This window comes from Podarcis liolepis (assembly GCF_965112155.1).
Source record: "Podarcis liolepis genome assembly, chromosome: 3".
NCBI classification, from domain to species: domain Eukaryota; kingdom Metazoa; phylum Chordata; class Lepidosauria; order Squamata; family Lacertidae; genus Podarcis; species Podarcis liolepis.
Window position 1 is genome coordinate 35,104,901 of NC_139557.1, and position 15,366 is coordinate 35,120,266.

General features: G+C 40.7%; 1 protein-coding gene and 1 long non-coding RNA gene across 21 annotated transcripts in view; one reads left to right on the forward strand and one right to left on the reverse strand.

Annotated features, from left to right (window-relative positions):
* Positions 1-15,366, reverse strand: part of LOC310703246 (dystonin-like) — a 303,015-nt gene that overhangs the window by 73,999 nt on the left and 213,650 nt on the right. For all 19 annotated transcript variants that reach the window (XM_083495364.1, XM_083495375.1, XM_083495358.1 and 16 more), the window contains 2 exons: positions 13,525-14,020; positions 10,907-12,381 (listed from right to left, as the gene is read on the reverse strand). In XM_083495364.1, coding sequence (XP_083351490.1) covers positions 10,907-12,381; positions 13,525-14,020 — 1,971 coding nt within the window. The remainder of the gene's footprint in view (positions 1-10,906; positions 12,382-13,524; positions 14,021-15,366) is intronic.
* On the forward strand, positions 397-15,364 carry LOC310703449. Of its 2 annotated transcripts, XR_014524132.1 has the most exons (4): positions 397-1,086; positions 3,473-3,601; positions 4,031-4,228; positions 15,249-15,364. It is a non-coding gene; the product is annotated as an uncharacterized lncRNA (long non-coding RNA). The 2 variants fall into 2 exon arrangements; XR_014524133.1 differs by lacking the exon at positions 15,249-15,364 and having other exon boundaries at positions 4,031-4,615.

A 15,366-nucleotide genomic window follows, 5' to 3' on the forward strand; every position in this document is an offset into this window, starting at 1 on the left:
TTTCTTTTCTGTGTGATACTTTGCTTTGGGCAGGCCAGCTGTTCGAATGATGTCACTGTTCAGCTTAAGGGCATCAAAGATCATTTTTTCATCTAGCTTATTAGCTTCCCGTCCTCTGAGTTCAAAGACACTAGAGGAGGAGAGGGCACCATTGGAGCACAATGTACTAAGGTCCAGTGTTCTATGACTATACGGCAAAGTCCGATCTGAGAAATGCCTGGAGGAGAGGCTGCCTTTAGAACCTGAGTCAATCTGTTCATTCAGCCGCACTGTGTCATAGATTGACCTCTGGGGAACATAACAGTCCTCAATATTTATATCCTCTTCTTCTTCATCACCTTTTCCTACACAAGGAGGATTCTGGCGTAAACAGTCTGGCCTGCTCAGCGGCTTCCCCATTTCTGCAGGAATTAACAGATCTAGCACTGCTGCTAGGCTATCTTATTGGAGACATGCAACACACATAAAGTAAAAATTAAAATAAAGTAATAGAAAAGCAGTTTTTAAAAAGTACAGTAAACTTGCCCTCAGCAGAAAGATGCTTACATACTAAAACACAGGAAATAATTTATGAGGCGGTTAAGGTCGTAATCAGTGCATCTGTGTAAGTTTACCTGGCTGTGATTTAAAACATTTCTCTCCCTGCCCCTAAAATATAAAGTGCTTGAGCTTAAGGGGGTGGGTGGGGAGAGGGGAAACAAAAAAAACCCCACACCTTTTAATATTTTAAAATACTAACTCAATGCACAAAGACACCAACAAAATGTACAAACCCCCAAACCCCAGGAAAATCTTTAAGTGGCTCAAAAGACTCAGAACTTCCCACATAGCATTCCATTTCAATTTTTAGGTCAAAATGTGTGTCTTAAATCTCCAGATTAAGTCTTCAAAATGAATCAGCATTATCGCAGGCAGCACGCTATATTCAGGAGGTGACAGATTAACTGTAATCCATTTAAATGGCTTGCAGAATTCCATCTCCTTTATAAATAAGCCATGTTGTGGACGCTTTTGAAGAAAAACAAACCAGAAGAGCTGTGGACTGTGGAGACCAAGGCACAGAGAAAGGCTTCAGGAAAAACAAACGTACATCCAGAGTTGTAATAATAATAATAAAAGAAGAAGCTTTCCCCCTTTTTTGGCAGCAGCTATAAATAACCTCGATTCCAAAGGCAGTTTATTCCTTGCTTCCTCAAAGCTTCTCTGTGGCGCGTTCAGAAGTTCCATGGGAAACACAACAGTTTTCTGAGGAGCCAGACCAATGAAATAATAATAATACAAAAAAGCAACGGAAGGGAATTAGTAGGAAAAGAAACTTTTCCCCCAGTTTCACTCGCAGAACACATTCCTTGAAAGTTGTTGTCCTGTTTTAAGGCAACACAGCAGGAAACTAAAGCATTTCTTTCTCCACTCCGGCACAAAGGCACAACAGATTCACATTCTGTTTAAATTCAGCAGGACTTTTTTTTTTTTTTTTGCATAAACGGTGGCTAAAAGAGCGTGGTCACTGTTTTCATCTCCGTCTTGAAGCGCAGCTGTAGCGAAGAAGGCATTAAAAAGAGCTCACAACAATAAACGCTCACATGTCCTGCCCAGCGCAGCTGATAAGCTTTCCGGCTCTCCCTGGTTTCTTATGGTCTGACAGGCATCCCTCCCAATAGTGAGCTTAAAAGAAACGCCCTTTGCTATTCTTTAGGCAACATCTGCTCCTATCGCATTCGTTCCCTGAGTATTATTCCAACCGAGCATTAGGAGGTGCCTGACCTCTTAGCTCTTCCCCCTTACGCTTCCTGCCCCACATGACTTTACTTAGCCATCTTTCACTTTTACTGTTTGTCTTGTCTCTGAACGCGGCTGAGCCTTTTCAGGGGGAGGTGCACAAAGGAGCAAGTTCCTGTCTGCAGCACTCCTGCATCTCGGAGTCTGTGCTCTCTAATTCTGGAGGAAAAGAGGGTGGGTGGGTGGTGGCTCACAAGCAGAATGGAAAAACCGGTGCTAATTAGTTCAAAATGTCAAAAATTTAGTACATATTGCTTAACCGGGTAACCTGACACCATACAAATATGGACCAGACTGCCCAGGACCCTTCTAAAACACTGACAAACTGCACTTATTCTGCTTCATAACAAAAATAATAATCCAGTACTTACAAATTATGCAGATTAACAGGAATCTGAATATAGTGGATGGTCACTTTTAATGGTATGTAGCATTATAAACTAAACTAACCAGCTGTATAATAAGAATTCAATCAAATTGAATTACTTTCCACCATCACCATAAATCAATTTTAATTAACAGCCAGATCTTACTTCTGAGCAAGCCCCGTGAAAAATCTCCATAGGATTGCATCCTTCGCTCTATATTTGTAACACATGTACATTATATTCTATAATTAGGGATTTAGCCAGCAAATTGGTCTCTCTGAATGACTACAGAATGCATTCTTCATTCACAATCCAGTTAATCCAATGAAAAGGGATTTGCTTGATATTTTTTTTACACTTCCTGGCTCTCAGACAACTGCAAATCCCAACATGCAAAGAAGTGCTGCAACTTTTCAAAAATCTCACCCAATACAGTACTCCTAAAAACCACACTATATTGAGGTAATAGCATGAGTAGTTTTACTTATTTGTTTCTGGATCTATTCAGATGGAAGGCATATTATATTTTTAATAAAATAAATAGCTAAAGCACTAAAAAGAGTAAAAATAATACAGAGCAAGGAGAGCAGCTCATTTCTAAAAGCTGTTGGATTGTTAATTTATTTGCCATATATATACCAGCATATCTACATATAAAAATGCCCACATTGCTAACAACAATCATGTCCCACTAAAAATACAATGTTTCACACCACCAGCTGCAGTCACAACAAACCATATACAAAAACTACAGCAGAAAAAGTTCCCCTCCCTTGGGAAGGCAGCACTATAAGAAGGGATAGTCGAAGACAGGAGTGAAGTTTCTGGCAGTCCATTGCCATGCATATTCACTACTCCAGATTCACTACTCTTATTGTGTGCCACAAAGGATATTCCCAAATAAAGTGCAGCAAGTGTTTTCAAAGAAGTGGCCCTAGATGGGGGGCAGGAGACAGTATCTGGGCTCTGCTTCAAGCAGCAAAATGGGTCAGTACTGGAATGACAATGAACCTTAAGACCCTCCTTTGAAGGAAGTCTGTCACTCCCAACCCAGAATGTATTTATAGTCAGCTGAGCATGGATTTGTTGAACAGGCACTGTACATGTCCAAGGCAGCACCTGAACTGACACACGCAGCTACTCCTTCCATTTAAATGAATGGGGAAGACCATCTGGAAAGGAGCTCCATGTGAGCATTAGAATACACAGAGGGCTCTGGACAAATGATAAGGTCTGTATGCAGACAGCCACCCCAAATGTATGTCGAGTTTTTTCTTTAATGTAGTGATAGTAAATTATTATTCTTTCTTCATTTTATATTTAAGCTGCAAAACAGATGCAAATATTGAAGTTGGTGCAGCGACAAAATATAATTTTACTTTTGAAGGCGCCTGTGAAAAGAAACCACATACTTCAGGGAAGAGTTAACACATTGCACTGATTCAATCAACAAGGTAAGAGGCCACCATCTAGGACACTGACCTAAACCAATTTAAATATTAGTTCAAGCTCATCAACTGGCATATTCATCCGGGCCCAGATCTCCTATGAAGCGCAATTAGAAGGCACCTCTTGACATATATCTGAACACTGGAAATATACTGAAACGACCCTTTCCGCATCTAGTAATGGTCTAAATGGGGGAGGGGATTTAATGAGCCATTCAGTGATAGAAACTGACATAAATTCCATGTGCTTTAATAAATAAAAGAATAAATAAAGAGTGTGGCAGGTTTATGGCTGAAATATTTTGCAGACATTTCAAGGATTGTAATTACGTGGCAGAGATTGAACGCTGCTTCCCCACAACCCCACCCTAGAATGAAGTAGCTCATTAAAATGTTCAGCAAAATACAAACTAAACAAGGGCTTTTGTTTTTCAGGATCATCTTAGCTGGTTGGCTCTTTGTGAGGAAATGGGCATGGTGTAACCCAAGTAAAGCAAGTTCATCTGCTGATTTTTTCTTTTGCCCACGTTCATTCAATGCGTACTTTCTTTAAAGCACAAAGGTCTACAATAAAACTGAATGAAAGTGAGAGAATGAAAGAGAAACACCATGAAATACAATATGCCAGCTACTGTAAGTAACTGAAAATGGAGCTTTGATTGGAAACACTGGAAGATTTGTTCTTGGGTAGGATTTCTGAATACAAAACAAAATCCTCTTTTCTCTATGTAAATACCGATAGATAAGATATAAGAACTACAAGCAGACAATCTTCTTCTCAACTACCCAAAAGCAATACTCGTTAAAAGTGGACTGACTACTGTTAACTGTAAAAATATATGCCTATGGACCATCGTTCTTGGTAATGATTTCAAAGGAGAGTCACTAGTCGCAATTCCAATTTGCTATTCCCTTCCTCCAATGAGCTTGGGACTACCACTTGAACTTTATTACTTTACTGTTACTTAGTGGTCTGCTTTGCACATCATGTATATCCGTTTGTTTACTTCACAACATTTATATACCGTTGATTATAATAAAACCTCAAAGCGGTTTACAAAAAGAATAAACCAGTAACAATAACAGTATTTTTTTTTTACTAAAAACAAGTATTTAAAACATTCAAAACAAGTAAAAACAACAATAAGCTAAAACTGGGTCCAGGCACTGTTCCAAGGCATGCAAAATTGCTCCTAATTCAGATGTTATGGCTGAGTGACACCAGCATACTTATGGTACCTGGCCACAAAACTTCTAATGGCAGCTCCCAGTCAGGAAATTGTTGCTACCAATCTAAACTATACCAGGAAATGATCGGACCATGACAAAGCAGTGCACTTCCACACCCAACCTCAGTCCATCCCTCATGTCATTTGGGGCAAAGACTACATCAAGGGTGTCTCTCAAATGACCATTTGAGAGAGCTGCATGGTTGTAATGAAGGCCTTAAGTCTTGAGCTCAGCCAATACAGTGGCAGCCTCTAATGGATATTGAAGTAGTCCAGAGACTACCTTGACCAGCTTGATCAAACATGCTGCTGCGAAACAGGGTAGTTGATAGACCAGCAGCATCCCCAGTCTGCTTCTTTGACCAAGCACCAGGTGCAGACCCTCTGATAGCCTGTCCCAGGATCAAGAGATTTGCTGGTAAAGGAGATGGTGCAGTTATGGACAATAGCAATACACATACCCTCAACCCCTCACCGTAGCCTACTGCTAAAACAAGGAACGGAGACCAAAAAGCTAGGTCTCTGCCTCAAATGGTGGTCGTCCACAGGAAACACGTTGGTTACAGATCATGATTATGCTGGAGAGAGACATGCCACAAGCCCAAGTTAAGATGACAGGCTAAGTCAAACCATGGCTTAGCTCAGTCTGGTGTAGCAGCAAAACAACTGAGGAGCAGCAAGATGACCATTATCTCCTCTCTGGGAGCAGCACACTTGCACTAAGAGATGGTTTGTCTTAGTGTGGCATGAAAACCACGTCACTGTCTGAAAGAAGCCCACACCATCATCTCAAAAGGCATATACTGTGAGAAAAATCTACAATTTTGCGGTTGACTGTTGAGTTATTACTGGATAAAGTGGATAATGTGAACCACTTTTCATATTCCTATTTGTAAATGAAGCGTGGTTTAAAATGCATTTAAATATATAAAAATAGATCATACGGATTATCAGGAATAATATAATATAATTAATTAATTAATATACCGCCCTATACCCACAGGTCTCAGGGTGGTTAACAGGATAAAATCACAATATAAAAACACAAGATACATAATCAAAATAAGAACAACCCAATAACACCCCCCCCCAAAATAATCAGAGAGGGAAAACAAAATTTAAAACACACAGTATTTGTAATAAAACATATAAAAATACCCATCAGGTATTGTCAAGGAGTATATTAAAAGATCAATTTAACTGTCTTTCAGATCAAAACATTTTAGCCATTGGTTTCCACCCCCCAATTGTAACCATTCATAGAATGGTTCATAGAAATAATAATACAAAGCTCTATATTTCTTCTTCTTGCAAACATGGGTACATATCTTCAAGAAAAAGAGAGGTCCTTCCGAAAGGACCTTCAGAAGTGTGCTATTAAACCCATTCAAGTTGCCCTCACATAACCTGAATCGGATGCTAAAGACAAAGAAAAAGACTAATCTTTGTAGTCCAACAACAGGGATTTGTGAAGCTCTGTGTGCGACTGTTGCCAAAATGCATTGTTGCATGTGATGAACACATTCTGCCAAGCAAATTGGATCCAGACTTAGTCGTGCTTAGAGTAGATCCATTGAAATCAACAGCGCTTTAGAAATGATTTAACTTCTGTTAGTTTCCAGTGGGACTACTCTAAGCATGACTACGTGAATACAACCCAAATATGTTCTAGATAAAATGTACATGGAATGAACATGCTGAGTGTTTTCATAAATAAATAAATCAGAGTGTCATGCTAGGTCATGGGAGAACAAGCTTCAAATCCCCACTTGGTCATGAAGCTCACTGGGTGACCTTGGGCTCGTCACCAATTCTCAGCCTAGCCTACAGGACTGTTGTGAGGTTAATGGAGAAGGGGGAAGCTTTATGCTGCCTTGATCTCTTTGGAGGCAAGGTGGGATATAAAGGTAAAGGTAAAGGTACCCCTGCCCGTACGGGCCAGTCTTGACAGACTCTAGGGTTGTGCGCTCATCTCACTCTAGAGGCCAGGAGGCAGCGCTGTCCGCAGACACTTCCGGGTCACGTGGCCAGCGTGACGAAGCTGCTCTGGCGAACCGGCAACAGAGCAGCACACGGAAACGCCGTTTACCTTCCTGCTATAAAGCGGTACCTATTTATCCACTTGCACTTAAGGGTGCTTTCAAACTGCTAGGTGGGCAGGAGCTGGGACCGAACGACGGGAGCTCACCCCACCGCGGGGATTCGAACCGCCGACCATGCGATCGGTAAGTCCTAGGCGCTGAGGTTTAACCCACAGCGCCACCCGCATCCCAAGGTGGGATATACAATGTAATAAATAATAAATAAATATACAGTACCCCAATACACACACACGTATTGAAACACCAGTTCTCCAAGTCAGAAGTTCCCAAAACACAATCAGACACAGAAAGAGCTTGTTGCAGTCTAAACCAAAAAAGTGCAGCGTTTACTTGTGACATTAAGAAAAAATTGTGAAAACTGTCAGAGAGAAAGAAGGCTTAACTTAACACAAACTGGATTTATTTTAATTAAATCCATAGTTTTATTTTTAAAAGAACATGTAAAAACACAAGCTCTAAGACCCTTAACACCTTCTGAAAAATTATTAAGCACAATGGGTAGAGCGGAGAAAGGATTAGTTTCTAAACTGTACTCTACATTGCTCAATGTAACTTATGGATCTATGCCACCCCTTAAAAAGATATGGGAACTGGATATTGGCACACAAATTATTCCCAAGGACTGGAATTAAACTTGGGCATCATGACCCTAAAAATCTGTTTCTGGTTTCCTTAGGGAAAACTTAAAAATGTTACACAGATGGTGTTGCAAGCCTTTGCAAATGTCAAAAATATTTTATTCTGTATCACCTGACTGTTAGAGGGTTTGCAATAAACTTGGCACATATTATCATTTATAGCGGGAATGTCAGTTGGTGCAAAATTTAATTTAATTTTGAGAGAAATGATAAATATCACTAAAGAAAATATTGTTTGTTGTCCAAAATTAATGTTACTGAATATTTTTTTATGATACCAAAGTAAATATATATTGTCAAAAGAACTAGTCTTATATATGATATTGACAGCATGAATAGTAATTGCAACTCAATAGAAAACAGCCCAAATCTTACACTTTTGATATGATTTGGCATTGCTTTATGACATATACAGCGGTACCATAATTTTCAAGACAACCTTTGTCACAAGCCTGGCAAATCTGCAACTATAGATGATCTGGTAAAGTTGAAAGTCTTTACTCTGTTATTTTAACTCATTCTACGTGCCTGTTTTATAGTTTTGTTTTTCATCTTTTATTTTTTGTCTCTTGTTCTGTTTCATATACATTATAAAATGAAGTAATAATTACAAACTTTACCCAAAGAGGTAACAAAACTGTTACAATTCTTACTGCAAATTACAAAAAGAAAGCCTGAACAGGCCAGTAGATTGCTTAGACTTCAGCTCCTTAGGGATATCATTGATCCCCTTTCAAGGATGTGGTGGAGAAAGACAGGGGAAATTCTCAAACGTCTGTTCATCCCATATTTATCTGGGGGATACCTTGCAATGTTATATGGCAAGGAAAGCCTGTCACATTTCTTTTAAGAAAGAAAAGCCAGTAAAACAATACAGAAAAACAAATGGTAGTAGCACAACCACTATCATCACAGTAGGAGAGAGATCTGTTAACAGCCATCAGCTACCCTCAGTCAAAGGGTTTGCAAAAGAGCTCTTAAAGAGCTTGTGAAATGTACACAATGGTGGGTCCAGACATGCTTTTCTGGGGAGGGCAGTCCAGAGCACTGGTGCCGTAACTGATATTGCCCTGTTCATTGTTCTCACCCACTGCATATCTGCCGTTGAGGAGATGCAAAGCAAGACCTCTGACTTTGCTTGGTCACACTGAATCTTAGAAATACATAGGAAAAAGCAATCCTTTAAGTACTTTTTATGACTTTCAAGTTTAAAAAACCCATCTTGGAAGCAAGTGTACGTTAAAAAGCGGTTGCTTCCACTGCCCACTGTTATATCTCTTCAGATCCTATTGTCTGATAACCTGAAACAGGGCCTTTTCATCAGGGGAGCCCTATCTTTAGCTCAGAAGGGCTCCTTCTGTTATTTTTTTGTATGCCAGGTAAACAATGTTTCATTTGCTCAGGCCTTTATATGCCTTTATTCTACTGATTCTGGTGTTTAGCAGGCAAGAGGACCTAGTGCTGTGCTTCCCTTCTGTGCCATCTTAGGAAATGAAAGTTCATTATGGCATGGAAGTTTCTTTTGCTTTCAGCCACTGAGTTTATCTTAGGCACACTGGATATTAAAATAAATTCTGCCAGGCAGCTTTCTTGGATGAGGGCCGGGGTTACAAGACAGAAACCAGAACTATGCTTCAGCAGAACAAATGCACAGCCAGTGGCCTGTTGCCTTTGCCTTAGCTCACCTCCACACTTCTTTGTTTTGCCCTGACTGATTAATCAGTACTTTTCTTGATCCTGGGAACCAGGTTTGGATGAAACCTCTTGGCTGCATAATGCCTGGCATGATCCCAGGTCATGACTCTTGGGACAACCCCCTGGAATGAATGCTAATCTCAGCCTTTTTGGACCTCGCCCAGGACTCTGCTTGACCTCACCTTCACTCTGTCACAGGAGGGCTGGCTCTTCATATGGTGCACGTAGTAAATGAAATAAATATCTGCCGCTAATACATATGTAAGCAACAGCTGTCAGAGAGGACAGTTGAATTGCAGCTTCTTCAGTTCCTCTCCCCATTGTCTTTTATTTGGAAATGTTTGATATGAACACACTACTCAGAGCAGGATCTATTTCTTCCTGCATGCCTGTGCAATGCCTCTGGGGCGTGGGATGCTGTGTTCATTGTGCTTTGTCTTGCTCTCAGGGAAAGATTATGGCTATATTCTGAATGGGTGTGGAGGTGGGGAAAGTTCAGGGCTGCTTCTGCCCTCATTCTATCCCATCATTCAGCAATCTGTTCATGAGAAGGCTCTCTTGACACAGAAGCACTGAGCCTTCTCAGCCAGGCAGTATAGTAACAATGGGAACCAAAGGAAATATAAAGATTCTTAAATAATCCCAACTTTTTAAGTAAATTGAACGGTGTTAGTTAAGCTCTAGGGCAGTGTTTCCCAAACTTAGGTCTCTAGCTGTTGTTGGACTATAATTCCCATCATCTCTAGCTAGCAGGACTGGTGGTCAGGGATGATAGGAATTGTAGTTTAACAATAGCTGAAGATCCAAGTTTGGGAAAGTTTGCTCTGAATAACAAAAGCTGCAGTTGACAACCCTTCTGCGTGCTTGAATGGAAGCATGATTTAGTGTATTTGCACTAAATTACCATTTAAAAATTACCATTAATCATGACAGCTGTGGGAGAGGAGAGGGGAGGAGAACCCAAGAAGCTCAGCTTTGCTGGAGATCTTCAAAGCAAAATGCAGGACATTCTGTTTTAAAACAACTTAAGAATGCTTCTCTAATAACTTTTGACCAAAGAGAAGACCGTCTTCTCAGTTTCTAAATTGCTTCATGAGAACACTGAGCTGAGAACACTTCATACAACTTCAGACCACAACCCGCAAATTACTTGTAAATTCCAAGGACCCCAAACCAAAGGAGCATGTGATATCACTTCCTGTTGGACAACTCAAGTCTTATTCATTACAAGGCAAATAAAAATGTTATGATGTAACTATTTTGCAGCAATTCCGTTTCTCCGTTGAAATTAGAGGAGGCATTTGAATTCATAAACAAACAAACAAACAAACAAAACTTGCTTATTAATAAAGCTTTAGATCTCAAGACGGGAATGCATTGGGTGGAATGTATGTTATGTTAGATCTCACTCGTCTTAAAATAGGCAAAAAGCACCCTCTGTTGGGAAACATGAAAAATGACTTTGAACACAATTCTTAAGAAACTGACTGGCTTACAAGACATGATCTATAAGCTGAAAAAGGAGGGCCAACCCAATCACTTTTCCTTGGGGGTTTAGACTAGTAAGGAGCTCACGTCACAATATTCTTACAGTTAGTTTTCATTTTACAATACAGAATTCTAAAAATTCAGAAAGGTCCTTCTTACCTTAAATACGTTCAGCTGCTGATTTATCGTCTCAATTTCCATTCCAACAGAACCCTGGGACTCTTCATGCTCTTCAACTTCCCCAAGCAGTTTAGAAAACCCCTTTAGTTTACTGTAGAACTCTTCAACGCGGCTAATAGTCCCTTCAATCTGTTCATCTCTGGCTTTTGCTCTGTCTAGCAACTTGTTGCACTGCTTATTTAAAGCCTCCAAGTCCCGTTTTATACCTGCAAGATCTGGAGAAGCTTCAGCTTCATTTGCGAGCATCATTTTGCAGGTATTATTTGCATTTTCATTACTGGTTATGAGTTCCTCCAACTTTTTCAGGAAAGTTTTTATATCCTTTCGCTGTGACTGCAGTGTGACAAGATCCCTACCCACGGAATCCATACTGTCCAATTCATCGTCGAACTCTGCAAACTGAGAAAACATCTCTCGAATGCTATTTTGGAAATGGCCAATTCCCTGGAGTTTAGTCTCCAGGAATGAACATTTATCTTCAACCTGCTGACTGATGGTGTTGAATTCTTCTTCTAATGTTTCTGCCTGCAACAAGAGGTCAGAGACACCTGATGAATCTGAAGCATCTGCCACCAGTTCTTGGGCAAGCTTTTTTGTAAGGTCCACTTGAGCCTTCATGGCCTGGAGTGTTTTCTGCTGAGCCTGCATAATCGTCAAGTGTTTGTTACTGTAAGTCTGGGGTTTGAGAGAATCGTGTGTTTCCAGCTGCTCTCTGGCATTCTTCAGCTGCTCTTCAACATCCTTTGATGACTCTTGAAACTCTTTCAGTCTCTGAGACATCTTTTCCAGACCATCTCTCTTAGCATGCAGTTGTTCTGTGACTATATCCATGTTCTGGATCAGCAGTGTCTTCTCCTCTTCAATAATGTCTTTGTCTGTCTGACAGGCACTGAGTAATGTTTCAGCTGCATTACTTAATAGCTCCACCAACCCTTGGTGTTTGTCTAGGTCCTTCTGCCAGCTCTTCACCTGAGCGATGGAATTCTCTAGCCGAGCAGGATCTATGCTCATTTCTATTTGAGAGATATTGCTTTGGCATTTCGCTATCCAGGGTTGTAGGTTTTCTACATGCTCTCTGTATCTAAGGGCTTTTTCCAAACAATCATTTAATTTATCTTGCCTTTCTTTAACTTGCTTGTTCATTTCATCCCAGTTACCTCTGAGCAAGTTCAGTTGGGCCTGCAGCTCGGCCTTCTCCGCACCCTGAGTCTTCTGGAGTAAACTTTCACCTTCTGCAATGATTTTTTCATAAGAGCCAGTCTGGTCAGACAAGGCAGCCTTGAACTCTTTCTGATCATCAATTAATGTCCACAGAGACTCCAGCTTGGTAGAGATGGGGCAAGGCTGATTCTGTTCTTCCTTCTTTTTGTCCAACCAGGCCTGAAAGTCCTTAGACATTTGCTGGAACTGATGAGAACTAACGTAAGTTGACTGAAGTTGCTCAATGTGATTGCCTGCAGAAGACAAACAAACAAAAGTTCTTAAAATCTGTGTCTCTGAGTGGCTTCTAACTAGGATTTTGGTTGATGTTATTTCAATCAAGGAGAAGCATTATGTTATAGGAAAATGCACCCTATTGCCATTTTAGATTGGAGCATGTTAGCTGAAGTGTTTATTGCAGACCACCAGCTTGGAAAATAATAGTATTGCAGCCTAAAATAATAACCCCTTGATAATAATAATAATCCCTTGACAACAAGGGATTCTTGAGGGTGGGGAACTAATCAGGTAACCAGGATAGTATGATCACTAGTGCCACTATAAACATCATAAACATAAACAACATGCACTATGAACAGTAAAGCTTGCAGTAATCCCTCAACAGTCATTGAGATAAAATGCTTCCAAAGATCACTGCCAGTCCTGTTACAACTTTACAGAACTCCTGTTGGGACTCCCTTGTTGAGTCTAAAACACCCCCACCCCCAAAGTAAGGGCTCATCCATTCTTGTCCTGTGCCTAGAAAGCACGGGTCCAAGCAGTGTTCTGCTTGCCTAGCTAATTCAGTTTCCAGGCCTGGAAAGCATGGATCCAAGCAGCTTTGCCCTGTCACTTTCCCCTGGAAAACCCGCCCTTTAGTGCTAAACGGAACAAATGGCAATCAGGTTTTGCCGTGTGTTCTGATTCAGCACTAAACCGCCAACTTCTCCAGGGGAAAGAGGCAGGGCATATAGAAGTGTGGATGAACCCTAAGACTGTCTGAAACTGTAGCATGGTCAAGACAAATACATAAATGTTGGAGAAATACATGTATTTTCCCTACATAAATTTCACATAGAAGCATTAATTTACAATGTGTGAATCCCTCACTGGTAAACACATATACAATCTACTGTCAATCATATGTCATTTGATATCTTAAAAGATTCAAACAACTGGCACAGTCTAGAAATATGCAGCTATTCTCACCCACCCATTCATAGAAGCTAGGCCATCAATATCATTTCATCTCATTTGATGTGGTTTATTTATTTGTTTATGACTTTTGTAATTATGTAAATCTTGTCATGCTGTAAGCCACCTTGAGCATTGTTTTTTTTAACTGTGGAAAGGTGGCATACAAATAAAAAATGATGGTGATGATGATGTTAACAAACCTGCTTTTTGTTCCATATCGTGAAAGGGTTTTAAGATGCCATCCAATTGCCTAGCTAGCTCAGCTTTCAAGTAATCTTCTGCCACCAGTGCAGACAATTCCTCGCATAGAGCTTGAGCAGCCTTTCTCTTTGGCATTTCCCGTTCAATTTCTTCTTTCACTTCTCTGGCCACTTCCAGCTGCCGCTTCACAGAATCAGGGTCTGTACTTATAGCCAGGCTGCTGTTGAGTTTATCATCCAAGACACTAAGCTTCTCAGAAAGGCTTTTCAGGCAGCTTTGATATTCTGTGCTTTTGACAATGGCTTGGTCGATTCGGTTGCATCGGTCACTCAGCTGTCCGGTTAAGCCATCCCATTTCTGCGCCACAGCGGCCAGTTGCTGCTTCACCATTTCGTGAGAAGGTGGGTGTTCACCTGGTCTCTTCATTATCGCTTGTCCTGCTGTATTCAGCTGCTCATATTGGGGTTTTCGAGTGTCAAACTCATTGAGCAGAATCTGATGAGAGAAAGTAATTTCAGGGAAGTGTAAGGAAACACAGATAACACAAACTGGACTAGCCATTTACCTAGTGTAGCATCCTAGGCTGATGAGTACATGAAATAGCTCTTGGTCGAAAAAATAAAAGGCATTCTGCCAGTATCGCTTTAAGGTAGGTTAATATATTCATATTTATCCCTTACGTCTGGTTCAGACAACCTGCTGATCCAGTATTGCAACCCATGATGTGGAAGAGCAGGTGCACCGTGCGTCAACTCCACCATGCATATACTATCACTAAGGATAAAGAGGAACCTTGGAAAACACCTGATTTGCATGACCTAGTCTCCTGCTTTGAGACACGTGTTAAATGAATCAACCTGAGCATTGACACGTGTGGATGAAGCAGTCGCCACAGATCAAATACTGTGGTTTTTATCTCATCGGACATCACCTCAAACAAAACTTCTCAATTAAAGTGCACCTTTGTTTCACTGCAATTTATGGAACCATGAATGTTGAGGGCCAAACAAGCCCCTACAGCCCACTGCTCCAAGGGTTTACTATGTCTAGTCATTAGCTTTCCTGCTTGACTTCTAAAAGCAGAAGAAAACTGCTTAGAAGGCAGTTCTAAGAGCAGAAAACCATCAAATGAATGCTTCCAGTTCCATGTCTGTCAAAATAATGGGAAGTGGGAAGGGGTGGGTACTTGGTGGGGAGGAATGGTGGGTAGGGGTGCTCAAACTCTCCCACATGTCCTCATTCTCCCCTGCAAAAAGCAAACAAATCCAGGTTGTTTTTCCCCCCAGTCAAAGCTCACTCCTGATTTTGGAAGCCAGTGTGTGTGTGCTGAAGGGGGAAATTATACACTTACGTGGGAGTATTTGGAAGGAAGAATCAGTGAGTGAGCAAAAGATTAAGCACCTCCTACTGCACTTCCAAGTGTCATCACATACCATGCAACACCATTAGGAGGGAAAGATGACAGTGAGACCCCATATTTCCTTTCCAATATCTATACTAGTCGTGAGTGTGGAATATTTTGTAATTCACGTGTGATTGATACTTGTTTATATATGCACAGGGTCATAGAAGAAAGGCGCTGCCATTCATTTTCCCCTGCTCAAAACTTTAACCTCTAGCTGCACTTCTCTCGCCACATAGAAGCCCTTTTTTGTCATTATTAGTTCCATATTTTTTTTTTAGAAAACTGATTGTTGTTTGGTGCCTTCATATTTGTTTTCAGAACTACACTTCGCCAAAAAAAGGATAAACCACATTGGTGATGGGGCCACAATAGCAGTGTTTTCAATCCAGGAAGCGCAAGCATCTTTCTACAAATAATATGCAATGGGACCAAATGC